At 37.2% G+C, this 17,407-nt stretch overlaps 1 protein-coding gene across 1 annotated transcript in view; it reads left to right on the top strand.

The window, feature by feature from the left end:
* LOC113076008 (rho guanine nucleotide exchange factor 28-like) overlaps nucleotides 1-17,407 on the top strand; it is a 56,479-nt gene that overhangs the window by 15,529 nt on the left and 23,543 nt on the right. Inside the window, exons 3-14 of the mRNA XM_026248657.1 lie at nucleotides 158-308; nucleotides 1,265-1,747; nucleotides 5,139-5,319; nucleotides 5,468-5,657; nucleotides 6,603-6,654; nucleotides 7,618-7,661; nucleotides 7,894-7,960; nucleotides 14,085-14,173; nucleotides 15,177-15,466; nucleotides 16,309-16,507; nucleotides 16,649-16,763; nucleotides 17,249-17,291. Coding sequence (XP_026104442.1) covers nucleotides 158-308; nucleotides 1,265-1,747; nucleotides 5,139-5,319; nucleotides 5,468-5,657; nucleotides 6,603-6,654; nucleotides 7,618-7,661; nucleotides 7,894-7,960; nucleotides 14,085-14,173; nucleotides 15,177-15,466; nucleotides 16,309-16,507; nucleotides 16,649-16,763; nucleotides 17,249-17,291 — 1,904 coding nt within the window. The remainder of the gene's footprint in view (nucleotides 1-157; nucleotides 309-1,264; nucleotides 1,748-5,138; nucleotides 5,320-5,467; nucleotides 5,658-6,602; nucleotides 6,655-7,617; nucleotides 7,662-7,893; nucleotides 7,961-14,084; nucleotides 14,174-15,176; nucleotides 15,467-16,308; nucleotides 16,508-16,648; nucleotides 16,764-17,248; nucleotides 17,292-17,407) is intronic.

Raw genomic sequence — 17,407 nt, 5'->3', positions numbered from 1 at the left:
ACGTAACATTTCAGTGATCTGCATTTATTTGCCTGAATAATAAGCTCCATTTCCAAAGAATTGTCTTGGCTTTAAAAATATATTTCTTTGATAACTCCATCATGACATGCTGTGTGTATCACAAATCATAATGTGGATGTAACTGTCTTTCTCTCAGGGTCAGGTGGAGGTCTTTGTGAAGCTGCAGGTGTCACCGTGTGTTCAGGAAGAAGCTGACTACTATGTGCTCCTTGTAGGCTCATCCCTTCACCATGTCACTACAGCTCACAGGACCACGGATCAAGGTTCAGTTAGATTCACTGTGCCCGGTAAAACACTGAATTAATCACACAGTCTAATAGATGTATATAGGTTGATTTTCTTTGATTGTGTAATGGCCAGCTCACACCTAGAACTATAACAATAACTATATTGGCATTCACGTCAATGGATGTTAACATTGTTTATTTGAAATGTGCTGTAGTTTTTTTCATCTGCTGCTTCAAATGCTTGAGCATTCTTTTCAGGTGGATTCTGATTGGCTGTCAATGCTTTTATCATCCATCATCTTGGAAAATGGGCATCATCTGAAACGGTTCTAAAGATATTTCTATAGTTGTGGTGTAGTCGTACCTTTTTTCATATAGAGTTAGAATGAGTATTAAAACTTTGAAGTTCTGGTTATCTTTATGGTTACCGTCGTCAGTGTGAACTGGATTATAAGGGGATCTCCTGTTCACAAATGAAACCAGTACAGCGCTGGTCAGTGATAGTGCTTGTTTGCATATGGTGAGGAGTGAAGAATATGTATTTCTATTGAAACATATCGTTAGAAGGCAACAAATACCTGAAAGAAATTGTTCAGTCTTGAAACATAATGAAATAGAGTTGTGAGCTCATGTTACCTGATGGCTTTAAGTAAAGTAAAAGTAAAATGGGCCAGTGCCTGATTTCTTCCTATAATATAAAGTTCTAGTGTTCATAACGTCCTGTTTTTGTGTTTTGTCATATCAAGACAGTAACACAAGACAGTATGATGATGTACAAATATTACCCTAGTTTTTAATGTTTAGGGCATATTGAAGGACTTCTCCTTTTTTCAGCAGCCTTTAGTTTAAGACACTGTAAAACAAAAAACTACACAAAATCACAAATTACCAAATATAAAAAAAGTTGGACGGTAAGATCAAAATGATGTAGTCCATCATGAGCAGATAGAATATGTATAATTTAACATATTTGATGAGCTACCTCAGTGAACTTTTCTCACCCTTTCTCCGTCAAGGCCACGATGTTCCAGAGAAAGTATCTGTCGAGATCTACTGCTGTTTGAGGGGCAGCAGAAGTCCCATCAGCCCCTTCTGCAATTCAGGACAGCTCTCTCTGGAGTATATCCGGGATGAGGCACAAGAGGTGGCAGAGCAGCTGATGAACTTGACATCCAGCAGCTATCAGGATATCCTACGGAAGTTCTGCCCAGAGAAAATGCTTTCATCTGAGACTAACCATTTAGACCAGACTGGCCAGCATGGGACAGATGGGATTTGTGATCCAAAGGAATTATTTCGTTTGGACTGCCTAGCAGATCGAGGGCTCAGTGTTTGTGAACAGGGGAATTTGAGCCAGGGAGAAGCCTCAGGAACATCAGAGTTTAATCCAGAGCACAGATGCACAGTGGGACAACAGAGTGCAGTTGATGAACAAATCTCACAGGCCCTGGCTAACATGCACTTTCTGGGATGGGACGGCCAAGCTGGACAGAAGCAAGGTCAGTCATTTTCATTCTGCCATTCTTATCACTTCAAGTACTGCTGCTAATCCTCATTTTATTCCTGTATGCTACACCACATACTGATTGTTTTGTACAAATAGATTTGCCAAAGTCTTCAGAAAAATTTGTTCTCAGAAAAAAAGTGCACTTCAAAGCACCATAACCCAGACTGCCATTATATTCATAATACATAATATGTGATTTATGTTTTGGAAACACAGATCACCTTTCTGAAACATTTAGAGCCTCTTGTGATCTTTTCAGAGGTGATACTGCTTGAATGAACTGTATGAATTAGATTTGAATTGCATTATCCATATGGGTGTTTAACTAACTTTTGTAGGACAGATGTATGGAGCTCTGCAGTATGTTTGTTATGGTTCGTTAGTGGAACACAGGATTAAATTCAACAGCACTTTAGTTACAACTGAGTAATTTTAAGTAATAGTGTTTTGTGTTCACTTAGAAGCTAGACGTATGAAGGGGAATGGTTTTGAATTCCTGGGCCAATGAATCTGTGCATATATAATACATTACAATACAATACAATACAATACAATATAATATCAGCATTTTCTGCTTACCTTTGTCCTGTAGAGGTGAATCAGTCTTCTATTTCTGTATTGTAGTCTGGCAGGAAAAGTTATTAGAATGAGTCAGCCCATTGAAATTTATCATAGACAGGTTTTAACCAAGGAACACAAAATTTTTAGGAATGTGGATAATCCATTACAGAAAGAGTTCAGTTGTTGCAATCAGGATGTCTTTTTAGGGTACCTGGGGGAAGAACAAAATGTTTTTTTTTTCCAGTGACAGTTGGTTTGAGGAATTCTTAACTTAATTTCACTTGTTTTATGCATTATGGATTTCCAGGAGCATGCTTCTCATGTGACAGACAGCCAATATTAACAAACGGTGATATAGAATAAAATAGTGAACAATAATTTGAGTCTTGTTGGCCAGAGCACAGTTTCAGCAAAGCCATTTAACTCCTCGAATATTGTTGATAGAATATTTTATTTCATATACATGATCTTTCTCTGTGTGTGTTTATATATATATATATATATATATATATATATATATATATATAAACTGTTTAATGCAGAATATTCTGAAATTAAAGTAATGCCATGCATCTTCTTTTCTTGAATATAACAATATTTATCTGTGTGTGTGTGTGTGTGTGTGTGTGTGTGTGTGTGTGTGTGTGTGTGTGTGTGTTTGAAATAGAGTGAAGTGTTGTAGTTGTTATGGTCAGGAGCTCTGTCTGAGAGAGAATGGATACTGTGGATCATTCCTTCACAGAACATTAACTCATTTCTTGAACAGTAGAGAAAGAGATTTAAAGAATGTCTCTAGTGCACACAGAGCCCCTGGCATAACACTAGCGATTGTTTGTGGTAAATTGCACAGCTGAATTAGTGCTCATTTTATTTCATTGCTTTGTCTGGAGAATGGCGTGCCAGCTTTAATTCATGACAGCACTCTTTAGCAACATTCTTGCTAGTCTCAGGGAAAGTAACAGCAGTTTATCTCACAAGTGTTACTGATTATTTTGAGTGTATCAAAACAACCTGGACATTCACGTAATGGATATGAATATGTTTATCTAATCCTTTACATTTGTTGCGTCATTCCCTTGAGAACTATTGTTGGCAGTTTGCTGAGTTAAACAGCTTTAGCACGATGCACTTTATAAGATTCACCAACAAAACAAATCAAGCAACTGCAATGCTTTATCTCTCAAACAAACTGCTTCGTTTTCTGCAACTTCTTGCAAAATAGATAAGTGACATGGTTGCAGAAATTGTAAACCGAGAGCAGTGTGATGGAAATGTTGCCTCACCTTGCTGACACTTCTCTTTTAAATCAAAACAGTAGTTCGACTACCACCATCAGTATGAGCAAAGAGTCATAGACATCTGTTCAGTCATTTACTGTGTGTGTGTGTGTGTGTGTGTGTGTGCGAGCTGTGTTCTGCGTTTTACAAACACACCAGTCCGGTTTAGAGTCCCCTCTTTAGTTTGTCTGTCAAGACCCAGTAACTTGTCCTCAGTTCCACTGAACCACACTTATACAAGGCTTTGTCAACTTGATTATTTATATCCTGAGCCTCCTGATGAAGATGAACTGATTGTTTATGACGAGTCCACTTGATTGAATGGAATTTGCATTTGCTATGTGAGTTTGAGCATCGTGATAACATGCTGAGCAGGTTTGGACTCAGCTCTACACACATTACACTTAAATATCTGTGGCTTACGCATACTTAAGGGAAATACTAAAACAATAAAGAGGAAAACCGAAAGGGTGACACATTCACTGTAGTTTTAAGGCCGGATTGGTTTCAATATTTTTCCCTCAAATCATCCAAAAAGCTGACTGGACTCATCCATGGACCGTATTCAACCTTTGGGCCCTGTCTTTGACTCCCCTTCATAATACACCTCAGACTCCATGCACAAAGTGCTTGCCATAAGTGTTTTTCTCCCTGCAGCATGTTTATGACCAGATGTGTACCACACAGAGATTAGCTGTCTGTTTGAACTCTAAACCATTGATGTGGATGTTCACAAGGTTATAATGGTCCATTTTTTAAAAAAGAAGTGTTATACCTGTTATCAGACTACTGTTTGTTTGCATACAGCACAAAGCACAGATGGGCTTGCATGCAAATAAAAAAACAACACCATCTTGTGTTTATTTTAGAACTTGTACACTAATGTGCCAGTTGGTCTCCTGATGTCTGATGTTTTTTTGTATTTTTATTTTTCTATTTGACAATCTCCCTATTGAGCATGCAAAGGGCTTTCTTTTAGTGCTAATTAAAGTAGTTATATATATTAAAAATAAACACAATTTGTGTGTGATTTTAATATACTGTGTGTACATTATTTTATTTTTTGTACAATATTTAATGAGTTGCAAAAATATTCATGATTTAAATTTATATATATATATATATATATTATATATAGTAGTTCTGCTTATATTATATACTGTAGAGGACCTTTAAATATTGCGTATGGTATATATCGTGTAGCCTTCAAGCCCCAAAAAATGGAGAACAAGTGCTCTACAGGATTTTGAATGCAGTCATGCCCTAGTATATAAAAAAATCTGTGGGTGGAATAAAAGAGAACTTTGACGTGGATCACTGAAAAGAATGCCAAACTCATTTCACATACTACAACTCCTTTTATACTTGTACATCTTATAAAAAGCCAATTTCTTCCAAACTGGGAAATGAATACATAGAAATAAATAGAAAATTAAAAAAGAAATATAATCAGCTTTTTTTTTTATTGAAAAAAAATATTTTGAAAAATAAAGCTGTGCAGTATTTTTCCGAGTCTGATCGTTGATTATTCTCTGTCTCTTTAAGATCTCCTTTCCAGGAAAATGCCTGTACATGTGGCTATCATTTTGGGGTTCCCCCACCTCAGTCACTTCCTCCTCCAGGAGTCTGAAGGTCAGAGGATGATTCCCATCATCAACAAGGAAGGACAAAGTCCTCTGACACTGGCTCAGAAGCACGGAGACCCGCTCATCAGCGCTCTAACAGTGTGAGTAACTCCATCCAGCCTGACACAATGCACTATAATAAGATTACATCTGAAAAAGATCCATTAATCACTGTTGTGTCACCTCAGTCACTGATCTAGCATACAGTAGGGCTGAGTTTGATGTGTTTTATGACTGTGTTATGATCAGTCCCTCAAGTAGCAGTGTGTGGAGGCCAGTGTGGATGTGTCAGATATGGACTGACGGCTCTCATCAGCTCCGTATCTGCCCAGTCACCGAATCTGTTTGTCTGACTGTGAGGAACGGAACATGGATAGATGCAGCGCACAGCATCGAGCTGTACAGAGAGAAGGGCAGAGCTTCGGATACACTTGCAAGGGTGGGTCTGCATTTGCATACAGGTGTGGACACCCATTAACATGCCATTACCGAACATAATTAAAAAACTGATGACACTGATGATTTAAACAGCTTCTGAATACAAATTTCCAACACACCTCCAATTTGCAGTAGATTGAGTTCAAAGGGTCAGGGTTCAGCTGGTTAGCAAAGACTTGTTAGCCTCTGCTGGTACAGTACATGTTGTAACTACACCATCTGCACCCCAAAATCATCTTTCTCTACTGGCAGTTATTCAAAAGAATTCAAAATCCCTTATATATTCTGAGTAAATACATGGGTAATATTAATTTTATAATGGAATAAATATTTTATGTGCTTACCATTTGTTGCAGAAAAGAAAGTATCATAAAACTCCAGGTGAAATAATCCCCAGTTTGAAATACACCTTTCAGCTGTCCACCCCTCCCTCTAACTTTCATTTTTAAAAGTCTATAAATGACTAAAGTCATAACTGGATTTTTTTGGGCAGTTTACAGTATCGTTTACAGCAGACTGGTATTTCTCATATAACAACTGTTGGCAGACAGAACATGTAAATCATGTACCTGTGAGGTTTCTCAAAACTGTTTTCATATGTACTTATGCATAGTTTAATAAGTAAATGTACAGTACCGTTTAAAAGTTTGGGGTTGGCAAGTGTTTTTTAAAACGTTTTTGAAAGACGTCTCTTATTCTCATCAATACTGCATGTAGTTTATCAAAAATACAGTAAAAAAAAACAAAAACAGGCAATACAGTTTTCTATTCTAATATATTTTAAAATGTTATTTATTCCTGTCACTTTTGATTTATTGCATCCTTGCTGAATAATACAAAAAAAAGAGTTTAATGAGTTAATCAAAATGCGATTTTTCAAATGATGTCAAACACAAACACATGTGACTCTATCTCAGACCTGACCGTGTTAAACACATGTTTACAGGTGGAGCGACTGAGTGAGGGAAGCGTACGCAGATCTGATGAATGTGACACAGGTAAACCAGAGTGTTTTACCTCAATACACAGATTAAAATATCTGTCTTTTTTTTAAATAAAACTGTTAAACTAAAATGTTTACCTGCAATCTGGGATTTCAACTAATATTTGTGGCTTTCTGGAAATTAGATATAAGCTGTGTTGTGAGTGTTCAAACTCCACTAGATCAGTCCTGGTCATAATGTTCATTTTTATTATTTTAAAGTTAATTTTATTCTTCCTGTCTTGGGTTTATTTTATGACTAGTTTCTATATTCTGCTGTCACCAAGGTCTTACCACTTTTCATCCTGCAGTTGTGATCAATTTTCTTCTCGTGTGGCTCTTACTTAGCCTCAGTCCTCCTTCTGTTATTTCACTTTCACTTTTTCTCTGTCTCTCACTCTCCTTTCCCTCTTCATTACCCCAGCTCTCCCCACAGCAACTCTCTCTCTCTCTCTCTCTCTCTCTCTCTCTCTGTGTGTGTGTGTGTGTGTGTCACTGTGAGTTAGGTCTGGCAGGGTTGTTAGAGTACATTGGGTGAGTTTGGCTCAGTCGGGAGGACCTTGTGGTAGAATGTGGGATGAGGAGAACACATACACTAATACACACACACACATACACAGAACAGTCTTTGTGAGGGACCTCCGGCCGGTTTCCCAAACATGTCTAGTATGAGCAGACACATTCCTCCTGGGTGGGCCAAGAGACAGAGACACTATATGTTTGGGAGGGGTAAGAGAGGACAAAATGAGAGAAATAATCTGTCTGTAGTTCGACTGATCAAGAAAAAAAATGGCATGAGCCTCTGTGGGTTCAGCCTCTGTGACCCTGTGAACTTGACGTTCACACACTTCCTGTCATTGCTCACCATGGTGATAGGTGTCTTGGTTTTCCAACAGAAAGGCTTGTTTGTGCTCAAGTTTGCAAATGCATACAAGTGGAAATCGATTTTCATCTTGTATTTGTTGTTTCTGCTCCTCAGATCTGAATAGCCCACTGAGAATGGATGAAACCCTGGTGGATAGTGTGAGTGGAGTTATTTTTGTGTGTGAGTGAGTCTCAGTCAATTCCTGGAATCGGAAACCCAATAATGGACCACTTAGTCTTCTTCAGACCTGCCATATGTGCTCTTGTAGTGTTTTTCTGTTTGCTAATGGACTGATGTTCGTGCTTGCGTTCTTATTTTGGTCTGTTTTTGTTCTTGAAAACGATTGAATTGCGGTGTGAGAGTGTGTTTTTGTCGTCTTGTTTTTTTCAGGTCTTTGAAGAACAGCTTGTTCTCTGTCCGGATGAAGAGGAAGAAGAACTAAACACGTTTAACTCAGGTAAACATACGTCCAAAGAATTGATTTTATTCAGCAAGGATATAATAATAAAAACAAGGGTGACAGTGAAGAACTTTTATAATCTTAAAAGATTTCTATTTCAGATAAATGTTTATATATATATATATATATATATATATATATATATATATATATATATATATATATATATATATATATATATATATATATATAAACAATGACTGGATCACAGTTTCCATAAAAATATTAAGCATCACTACTGTTTTAAATATTGATAATAATAATAAATAAATAAATGTTTGAGCACCAAATCAGCATATTAAAATGATTTCGGAAGGATCATGTGAAGGATCATGTGACACCAAATACTGGAGAAATGGCTGCTGAAAATTCAGCTTTGCCATCACAGAAATAAATAACTTTTAAAATATATTAAAATAAGATCAATTATTTTAAATGGTAAAAAAATGTCATAATATTACTGTTTCAACTGTTTTTGATCAAATAAATGCAGCCTTTGTGAGCATAAGATAATTCTTTCAGAAGCATTAAACAATCTTTTGAACAGTAATGTAGTTGTAATGTAGTTTTCATTTTCATAATCATTTTTGGTCGTGGACGGTTTGGAGTACAGTAGCAGCAACTCAAATATTGTTTTACACTGGAGGTTGAGTGTGAAGTTAGCATGTTGCTAAGCTAACACTGTGATACTCTAATAAGGATAAAAATATATAGCAAACAAATTGGGTAAAATAACAACAAAAAAAAAATATCTATATATATTATATATATATATATAATAAAAAAAAACTTTCGTTGTGCCATGTTGAAATTCATTTCTCACTGAGCTTGTTGGAGGCCATTATGGTCCATGCTGACTAATAATATAGTAATATATCCTAATCCGAACCTTTGTCCAAAAGAAGTGATTATAACAGGCAGCATAATTAAGTTGCTTAATGTATCCTTAGATTCAAGATTATAATTTTTTTTTGTCACATACATGGTTATATGGAGAGCATATGACCAGCAGTGAAATGTAAGTCAGGTCTGCTCCATCAACAGTGCAATTGCTAAAGAATACAAACACACAATAAAATTATATATAAATATGGTACGGAAAAGGTAAGATAAAAAATAAGGATAAAATAAAATGCTTATAAAATTAAATGTGCAGGACAGTATATTCTAGACCTAATAAATATTACGATGAGCAGGAATGTAAAAGAGAAGAACGTGCAAACCGTTTGTACTGCTTTACATAGCAGCAATAGAGGTAAAAAAATTAAATTGCAGATATTGCTGTGTGCAATTTTACTGATAATTAAGTGAAGTCATGTTAAGAGGCTGGGTTTGAGTTTAGGAGCCTGGTGTCCTGGGGAAGGAGCTGCTCCGAAGTCTCTCAGTTTTTGCCATCAGGCTACGGAAGCACTTACCAGATGGCAGAGAATGACTGGATGATCTTAAAGGAGCTGACTGGGTTTTGAGCAGAGTATTTATGATGCTGGAGTTGAGATTTAGTATTGAGTATGGAAAGGTGCCTGGTAGTGTGTCATGTTAGGATTTCTGATGTCAGAAATGTTTATGTTTGTTTCAACAGATGTATTGATTGGACTACAGATAAATATTGAATATTGTACAAAGTTCTTATATGTAAACATCAACAAGAAATTTTGTTGTTGACTGTTAATGCTCTGTGTATGTCCTTGCATGCATGAGAAGGGTTTACTGAAGATGGAAAAGTCATGAATTGTCTAATTGGAGTGATGTTAACCAAATTTACCTCAGTGCAGTTACATCAGTCTGGCCAAAGGAGTAGCAGCAAAGTGTTTAATTTAAGAGGATTCTTTGAGGTTAGAGCAAAATCGTGTTCATTCAAAACAGACGTCTTGTGTTTTTAATTATTCTCTCAGTGTGTTACAAGTACGAGTAGCAGGCACTGGCACCAGAACATGCTCATTTTCCATCTAAATGAAATTGTGCAGACCTTCTGTTCAGTGTTCATTGATTAGTTTCATGTCATTGCTGCCTTCTGGATTTCAGATGCTGTCATTGCTCTTATGGATCTGCTTTCCTTGGTACAAAAAGTGCATTGTTTTGTTTTTTTGGAGGAAGATTTATAGGCAAGGAAGGACAGAATAACTCTTTTCTTTTGAAACCACTTTGGTCCCTTCAACACAACAGCCCTCTCACACAGACATGCACATTCACAGTTTCAGGCTTAGATTTTTGAACTTGCACAAAAGCTGACATTTAAGATGATGCTTTAAAATCTGACAGAATGGGTTCCTCATCTTATACAAATGCACTCATCGATTTCTCCCAGTTACCTAATTTTTGCTTTCCATACAGGTCTATGGTACCCGAGGGGTTACATTGGAGAGATTTATTTGGTTAAACCTAGAAAAAGAAAGTACTTTATTAATTGTGATATTTTTTTTCAAGGAATGAAAATGTAGGAAAGTACTAGTACATTTTAAATTAAATGTTAAAATGAACAAATTGCACAACACAAAAGATGAAAATGACTTGTGTTTTATTAAATGACTTTGGGTTGATCAAACTTGAGCTGATCTTCTCTGTAATAAGTGTAGCATAATTGTGTATTCATTTCCCAAAATAATCTTGTTTTGACTCTAAACATTTGAAAAGTAGTACTTGCCCATGATAATGATTATAAGAATATTTGTTCATTCACACTCACATATGCAACCCATTCTCATAATCTGAGCAATATTGAGCTAACATTTCCCTTTTTCTCTCGTTTTAAACACAAACTAAGTCTCTCACACGCAGACAGTTAGCCACTAGAAACTCTGGAGGCAGAGGGAGGAGAAACCAGGGGTTGGAGCCCAGATTTCATGAGATGAGAGACTAAAACAGTCAGGCAGTCAGAGCAGGCAGACTGGAAGCAAACTCTTTTGGAGGTCTCTATTTAAACTGAATGGACAGTTCGTCGAAGTAAGGGAATATGAACATGGATGAACAGATATAACAAAAAAGGAATTTAATATGACATTTTTGTTTACTCACCTTCACCTTTCAGGAGATCTGTCTTCATAAGGAGGATTTTCTAAACAGACATATATAATTATTGAGTTGCAGCAGACTTATGGTAAAAATAAGCTGTGAAATAAGTCTTTTGCTGGTTTTTGAGACCTTTGGTGAGCTGAATGAGTCTGCTGTTTGGATTACTGGAGCGCATGTTTCCGCTGAAGGATGGATAAATACACACACGGAGCGGTTCGCTAACAGAGTCTGAATGTCCTCCACATGCAGAGAGTAATTCATCTCGTCTCAGACACACACTCACACACACACCTGGCTGTAATGCTGCTTTTGAAAAGTTCCTGGCTGGGGGTGACTTGGCTTTTTAACTAGGAGACTTACTGTGTGTTGTAGAGCTTGTGTTGTGTTTCAGTGGGTTTGATTTTGTGAGTTGGGTCTGTGAGCTGTTCAATTTAAGTGGGCTACTTTATGTATAGGTGGGTTTTGTAGGGTTTTGTATTGACTTGAGGTTGATTTGGTGTTAATTTGCCTGTGTAGGGTTGGCTTTTTCTTGGTTTAGGTTTTATTTAGTTGCAGATTATAGTTTAATTTCAATGTTATGTTAATATAAATGAATATTTTATTATATACAGGTACAATATTATTACCGATATATTTTAGTTATCGTTAGCTATCAGCTCAGCATGACTTGTGTTGGTTTTTCAGTAAACTCATGTTTTAAATAGAGATTTTAGATCATGTTCTAGATTATACTGTGGGCCACCACTCCGGGATTGGTTTGGGACTGTTATTCAAATTAATTAATGTTCGTTGCAAGTCAGTTTGGGCCACCCTTGTACTGTTTTTGAGGCGATACTTAGCTCATTCCTGCCTGTGAGAAGTTGCATTACAAATTAGGTTCCTTTGCATCATGAATTCATGAAAACATAATTATGGAGATTTGTTCCACGTTGAAATTGCAGTCTGCTTTATAAAGATCAAGAGGAGGTGTGTTTCCTTGTGCATCCCAGGACCTCATGGGGTTTTATTAACGTTTATGGTTAATGATTCATAAACCTTGGCTGACACCTTAGTTTAAAAAAACCTCCTTCGTGCTCTCCCAGGTCCAGATTGAATCCTGACTCTGCCTGCAACAAGAAAGTGGGAGTATAGAGTGTCAAGTCTGAGCCCACCTGCTTCAACATGAGCACAAGCGTTCGTGGACTCATCTCCTCAGTGCTTATCTGAGGAATCTGCTTTCTTCAGAAAGGTGTTCTCAAACTCCTGCGTAACTCCTTGTTGATTTTACTGTTATGTGTTTCACAAAACGGAGCAGTTAAGGAAGATTAAAAACATGGACTCTGATTCAGACTCTCCGTTTAACTACTCATGGCCATCCTTCCCAAAGATGAGAATCCGGAGACGGACATCAAAAGCAGGTAACTAGAGAGCAATGGAGAGAGCGAGTAAGAGAGAGTGAGAGAACCTGTCTGAATGAATGATGCATGCAACAAAGACACACACACACACACATATATATAATGCTTAAGGAAAGCAAACATACACAGACTAAAAGTCTTTGGTTGTCTCACATGACTAGTTTGTGTGTTTTTGTTCATTGTTTTGGGTCTGTGGTGCAGGGCAGCTTTACAAGCTTAATTCAGCAGTGAATCAGAGCTCAGATTGCTGATTCTAGTTCTGTACAATGGGAATTTTAAGCCAGAATTGCAGTGAGATGTTTTTGATAGGATATTAAAGTGGTTATTTCACTGGTATTGGTCTTTCATTTCTTACCTCAAAAGTGTGTATAGTCATCCTGACCAGAAATGCTGTATTCAGAGGTACAATCTACGCAAGAGTAAAACTAAACTGCCAGTCACAGGTCAAGTTAAGTGAGTGATTAATCCAGCTTGTGTGTGGAGTGGACATCACTATCTGGTATTTCCGTTGTTGTTGGAAGACCTTCACATGCATCCGTCATGACGGGATGCCCCTGCAAGTTATCTGAATCCCAGTTTCACTTAAACATACACACTCATCTTTACCAAGACACACACACACATGATCTTGTGCCAACACATACATACCTCTCCCTTGAACATTGAATCTTGATGTGTTTGTGTTTGTTTGACAATGTCGGTGGATGTTCTTGTCATGTGAATGGATAGGTGCATGTGTAAGTTTGTGTTTCTGCACATAGCTGTAAAGGTCAATATTGTGTGTATGTGTGTGTGTGTGTGTGTGAGGCTGAATGTCTGTTTCTTCCATTTTCTTTACACACTACGCCACTTTGACTGCATTGGGACCACACATTTTGTACGTTTGCCCAGAAGATAATTTATTGTTCAGAGGTTTCTTCTTCATAGTTTATGGTGTATTAATGGAGTTCTCAGATATTTATTTAAGATAATAGCAGATTTGCTTAACAAGTTGGTTATTTCTAAGACAATTTAAAATTATAAATAGAAGTGGTAAAAGTAAAAGCATGAACATGCTAAATGAATAATTATAAATGTACATGCTACTGTGTGAGAAATAATTATACTCTCTTATGCTGACCAACACTGCATTTATTTGAATTAAACATACAGTAAAAAGAGTAATATTGTGAAATATCATTACAATATAAAATAAAGTTTTCTATTTTAGAAATGAATTTTCAGCAGCCATTACTTCAGTCTTTTGTGTCACATTATTATACTTCAGAAATCGCTCTAATATGCTGATTTGGTAAAAAGAAATCGTTCTAGAAAGTTCAAATGAACAGCCTTTTTTGAAAATATAAATCTTTTATGTCTTTTATATTCTTCAAAAATAGTTTTTTGGATAAATGCACAGAGACACATAAAATTTAACTGTGCAAAAGGAAAGCAAAAGCCTCCTTAAAAATAAAGCTTTACCAGCCATAAAGAGACTATGCTGTTGTGCTATTTTCTATTTTAATGGTTTCTTCTGCCATCTTGGCTTTCAGAGACTGTCAAAACACTAACGCACACATCATTTTTCATAGAACAGAACAAAGGCAGCAGCATGTAAAGTGCTGTCATTCACATTATTTTTTCTATTAGTTAACTGCTAAATATCACTGACTCTGCATTTCCATCCAGTTGTATTGACACACACATCAATTTGACAGTGTGCTTTGTTTTGACAGAGAAGCTGTGTTCCTCTCCTGACTCCTGCACTCCATTTCACCTCAGTTCTTCAGACACTGCTGCTGTCATGCTCAGAGACTCCGCTAAGGTCAGACGCCACACATATCGCTACTCCTACAAATCAGCATACTCAGTATGCCAGATCTACAGACACTCGGCTGTAACATTTTCCATCCAAATCCCATCTCCTCCCTTCACTCTACTGCCTTTGTCCTATGATTGATCTCTTTGAAAGTCTTGGGGAAATACTTTATTTGATCTTGGCACATTGTAGCCTGAATCTTAAGCCACAACTCTTCTACTGCCTTACAAGTCTTTAGTTTGACATGAATCAAGACACTGTAGTTTATGAGACACCAGACTTAGTGTAATGGATAGTTCACCCAAAACAAAACAACAAAAAAATTGTCATCACTTATTCACCCTCATGTCCTTCCAAACCTATATGATTCTGAAAAATCTCTCAGTGTTTTTTGTGCATACAAATGTCAGCGGGGACCAGTAATGTTTTGGACCGCATTAACTTTCACTTTATGGACAAAAATGGTAGCAGATTTTTCCAGAAGCATGTAATACAGGTTTTTTCATTTAAAATGTTTCATGAGGGTGAGAAAAAATATTTCACTTTAAGTGAAATAACCCTACTATATCGCTACATTACTTTTGTCGTTTTCTTAGTACCTTAAAGGGTTAGTTTACCCTAAAATTTTAATTAGGCCATAAATTACTCACCCTCACCCATCCTATGTGTGTATGAATTTCTTCTTTCAGATGAATCCAGTCAGAGTTACATTAAAGATTGTGTTTGATCTTTCAAGATGTTTCATGGCACTCATGCATCAGTCCAAAAGAGGTTAAATAAAAAGTGCCCATCAATAAAAAAGAAAAGAAAATGGCCTCCTGTAGCGAATCGATGCGTTTTTGTAAGAAAAATATCCATATTCCAAATGTAATAATCACTTTAATATAGCTTGCGCTCACTGTTGTACACGGAAGCAGTTCCAGGTGGATGACTTATGAGTTTGGCTACTGTTTTCATTTTTGGGTGAACTAACCCTTTAAATATTTGTTTGTTTTCACTTCTGGTGTAGGACAATGACCTCAACATGAAGTACGCTGTTACAAGTGTCACAGAGGACAGTTCTGGGACAGATAGCGGTGTGTGGCGAATGTCAGATATGGGGGTCTTGTCACCAGGGACTATAGATATGCCTCCAGCTATTAAAGATGATGAAGGTCAGAGAGGATGGCAGCATGCTTCCTGTTCTTTCTCTCCCACCTCTCCAGCGGGACTGATGCTGGATAGACTCATACGTGCCACACGACCTGCTGAACTGACATATAACAGCTCAAGCTCACCTACAGAGCCATGTGACCTAAGGTAAGCATGCTAACATTGATGTTTTGTTGTGACAGTTATTTAATTGCTGGTGGTGTTTAAAATTTGACACTTTACACTTACCGTTTGCCGTTTGGGGTTGGTGAGATTTTCTTTTTTTCTTTTTTTTTTTTAAGTTCAAAAGAACAACATTTATTTGAAATGTAAATCTTTTGTAGGATTGTCAACGTCTTTAATGTCACTTTGGATGAAATTAATGCATTCTTGGTGAACAATCAATAATAATCCATTTCTTTCCCAAAAACGTCCAACCCCAAGCTTTTGAATACTAGTTTATGGCCTCGGTTTATACTTCATAGTGATTTGAAGTAGCCAAATCAGGCACATGCCAACATGGACAGGTTGCATGACATGACAAAACAACTCGTACATCAAACGCAGATTCACTTACAGCAAGAATAAACATGGTTTGAGCCGACCACATGTGTTTTACACAATGAATTCTTAGCTGCTGAGAGCATGATGCCGTCACTGTTCAGAAAACATTTTAAGGACATTTTGTTTAGATCTTTTAAAACTTGGTAGAAGAACTGTGACAGTGACTAAACTAGAGAAGAAAAATACAAAAACAAACGCAGACTTTACCTGGCTCTGTCTGCTGGATGCCTTATAAAGCAGGAATGCAGTTTTTATGCAAAAGCCCAGAATCAATTAAAAAATGTTTCCATGATTTAAAACATTTGCCTTGCTGTGATATTTCACCTTAGTTTGAGGAGTGTTTGTATAAACTAACAATGTATAAATTATTTACAAAGCGTTAAGTGATGCTCGTCTTACTCGCAGTAGTTGTTGAGAATTTTTTGAAGTCCAATCCTCTCTCTAAGCCCGAGTCTGGTGGCCTTGGAAATGGACAGCGAGGAGGATGATGATGATGATGACATTTTAATGAAGAAGCCCCTCCCCCAGCCACAGCCTGAGCTCAAAAACAGCGTAGATGATCGGGTTATATCTGGCCCCGCCCCCGATCTTACCTGCACGCGTTCACACTCCGCCTCCTCACCCTGCAACCCCACCCCTGCAAAGGTACCACACTTATTTTCCTGGTTCCCTACATTACAAACTATGCACAGATACAGATATCTGACTACAGCTACTACACATGATGGTCGTTACTACATTTGTGAGCACTGTGGATTGAAAATGTTAATTATTAATTTTTTTCAGGATATTGAGCAGGGCATCCGTCTCCGTTCGTATTCCTTCACATCCCCCAAAATCAGCCTGCTGCCTCCACGGTTAAGCAGGGATGCCCAACCTCCACCTACCGACCTCAACCAGGGTCAGATCCTTTAACCTTTCACCTTCCACCTCTCACTTTACTCGCATTTTGTCCCAAATGATGTGTGTTTTTGCAAAGGTTAGGTTTTTTTCAGAGTCAGGTGACAGGAAGTCAAGTCAAACATGAATCACAGCGCATAAACAAAAGTCCTTTTATTCTGAGATATTTATAAATCACATACTAAGTCACAAATTGCTGTTTCAAGCATGGTGAGCTTTTAAAGGATGATAGGATTTGTGACTAATTTAAAATCACTTTTCCTTTTTTATTATTATGTTTATAGGACATTTCTGATGAGATTCCTTTTTGGTTATTATGCTGTTAAAAATAATTTCTGGACACTAACATATAATATAGCAGCTGAACATAATTGCCTTTACACTTGATCATAGGTTGTTAGAAGCATGTTTCATAGCAACCTAAATGATAAAACTTCAATTTTAGAGTATAATCTTCATATCAGCACCTATATTCTCTTTCCACAGAACATCGTGCCTGCAGCACATCAGAGCAGCCTCGAGAGAAAAGGTAATTCAGACCTCGAACAACCTCCACTGTCATCTCCTCTGAACCCTGTATTGGGTGTTGAACAGAGAATACAACTGTTGAGAAGAATTCTCCAGTGTCCCTGACAACATGGTGGC

This window comes from Carassius auratus, chromosome 5 (genome assembly GCF_003368295.1).
Source record: "Carassius auratus strain Wakin chromosome 5, ASM336829v1, whole genome shotgun sequence".
NCBI lineage: Eukaryota > Metazoa > Chordata > Actinopteri > Cypriniformes > Cyprinidae > Carassius > Carassius auratus.
Note: the sequence above shows the minus strand (reverse complement) of the source record. Positions and strands in the feature narration are given on the sequence as shown.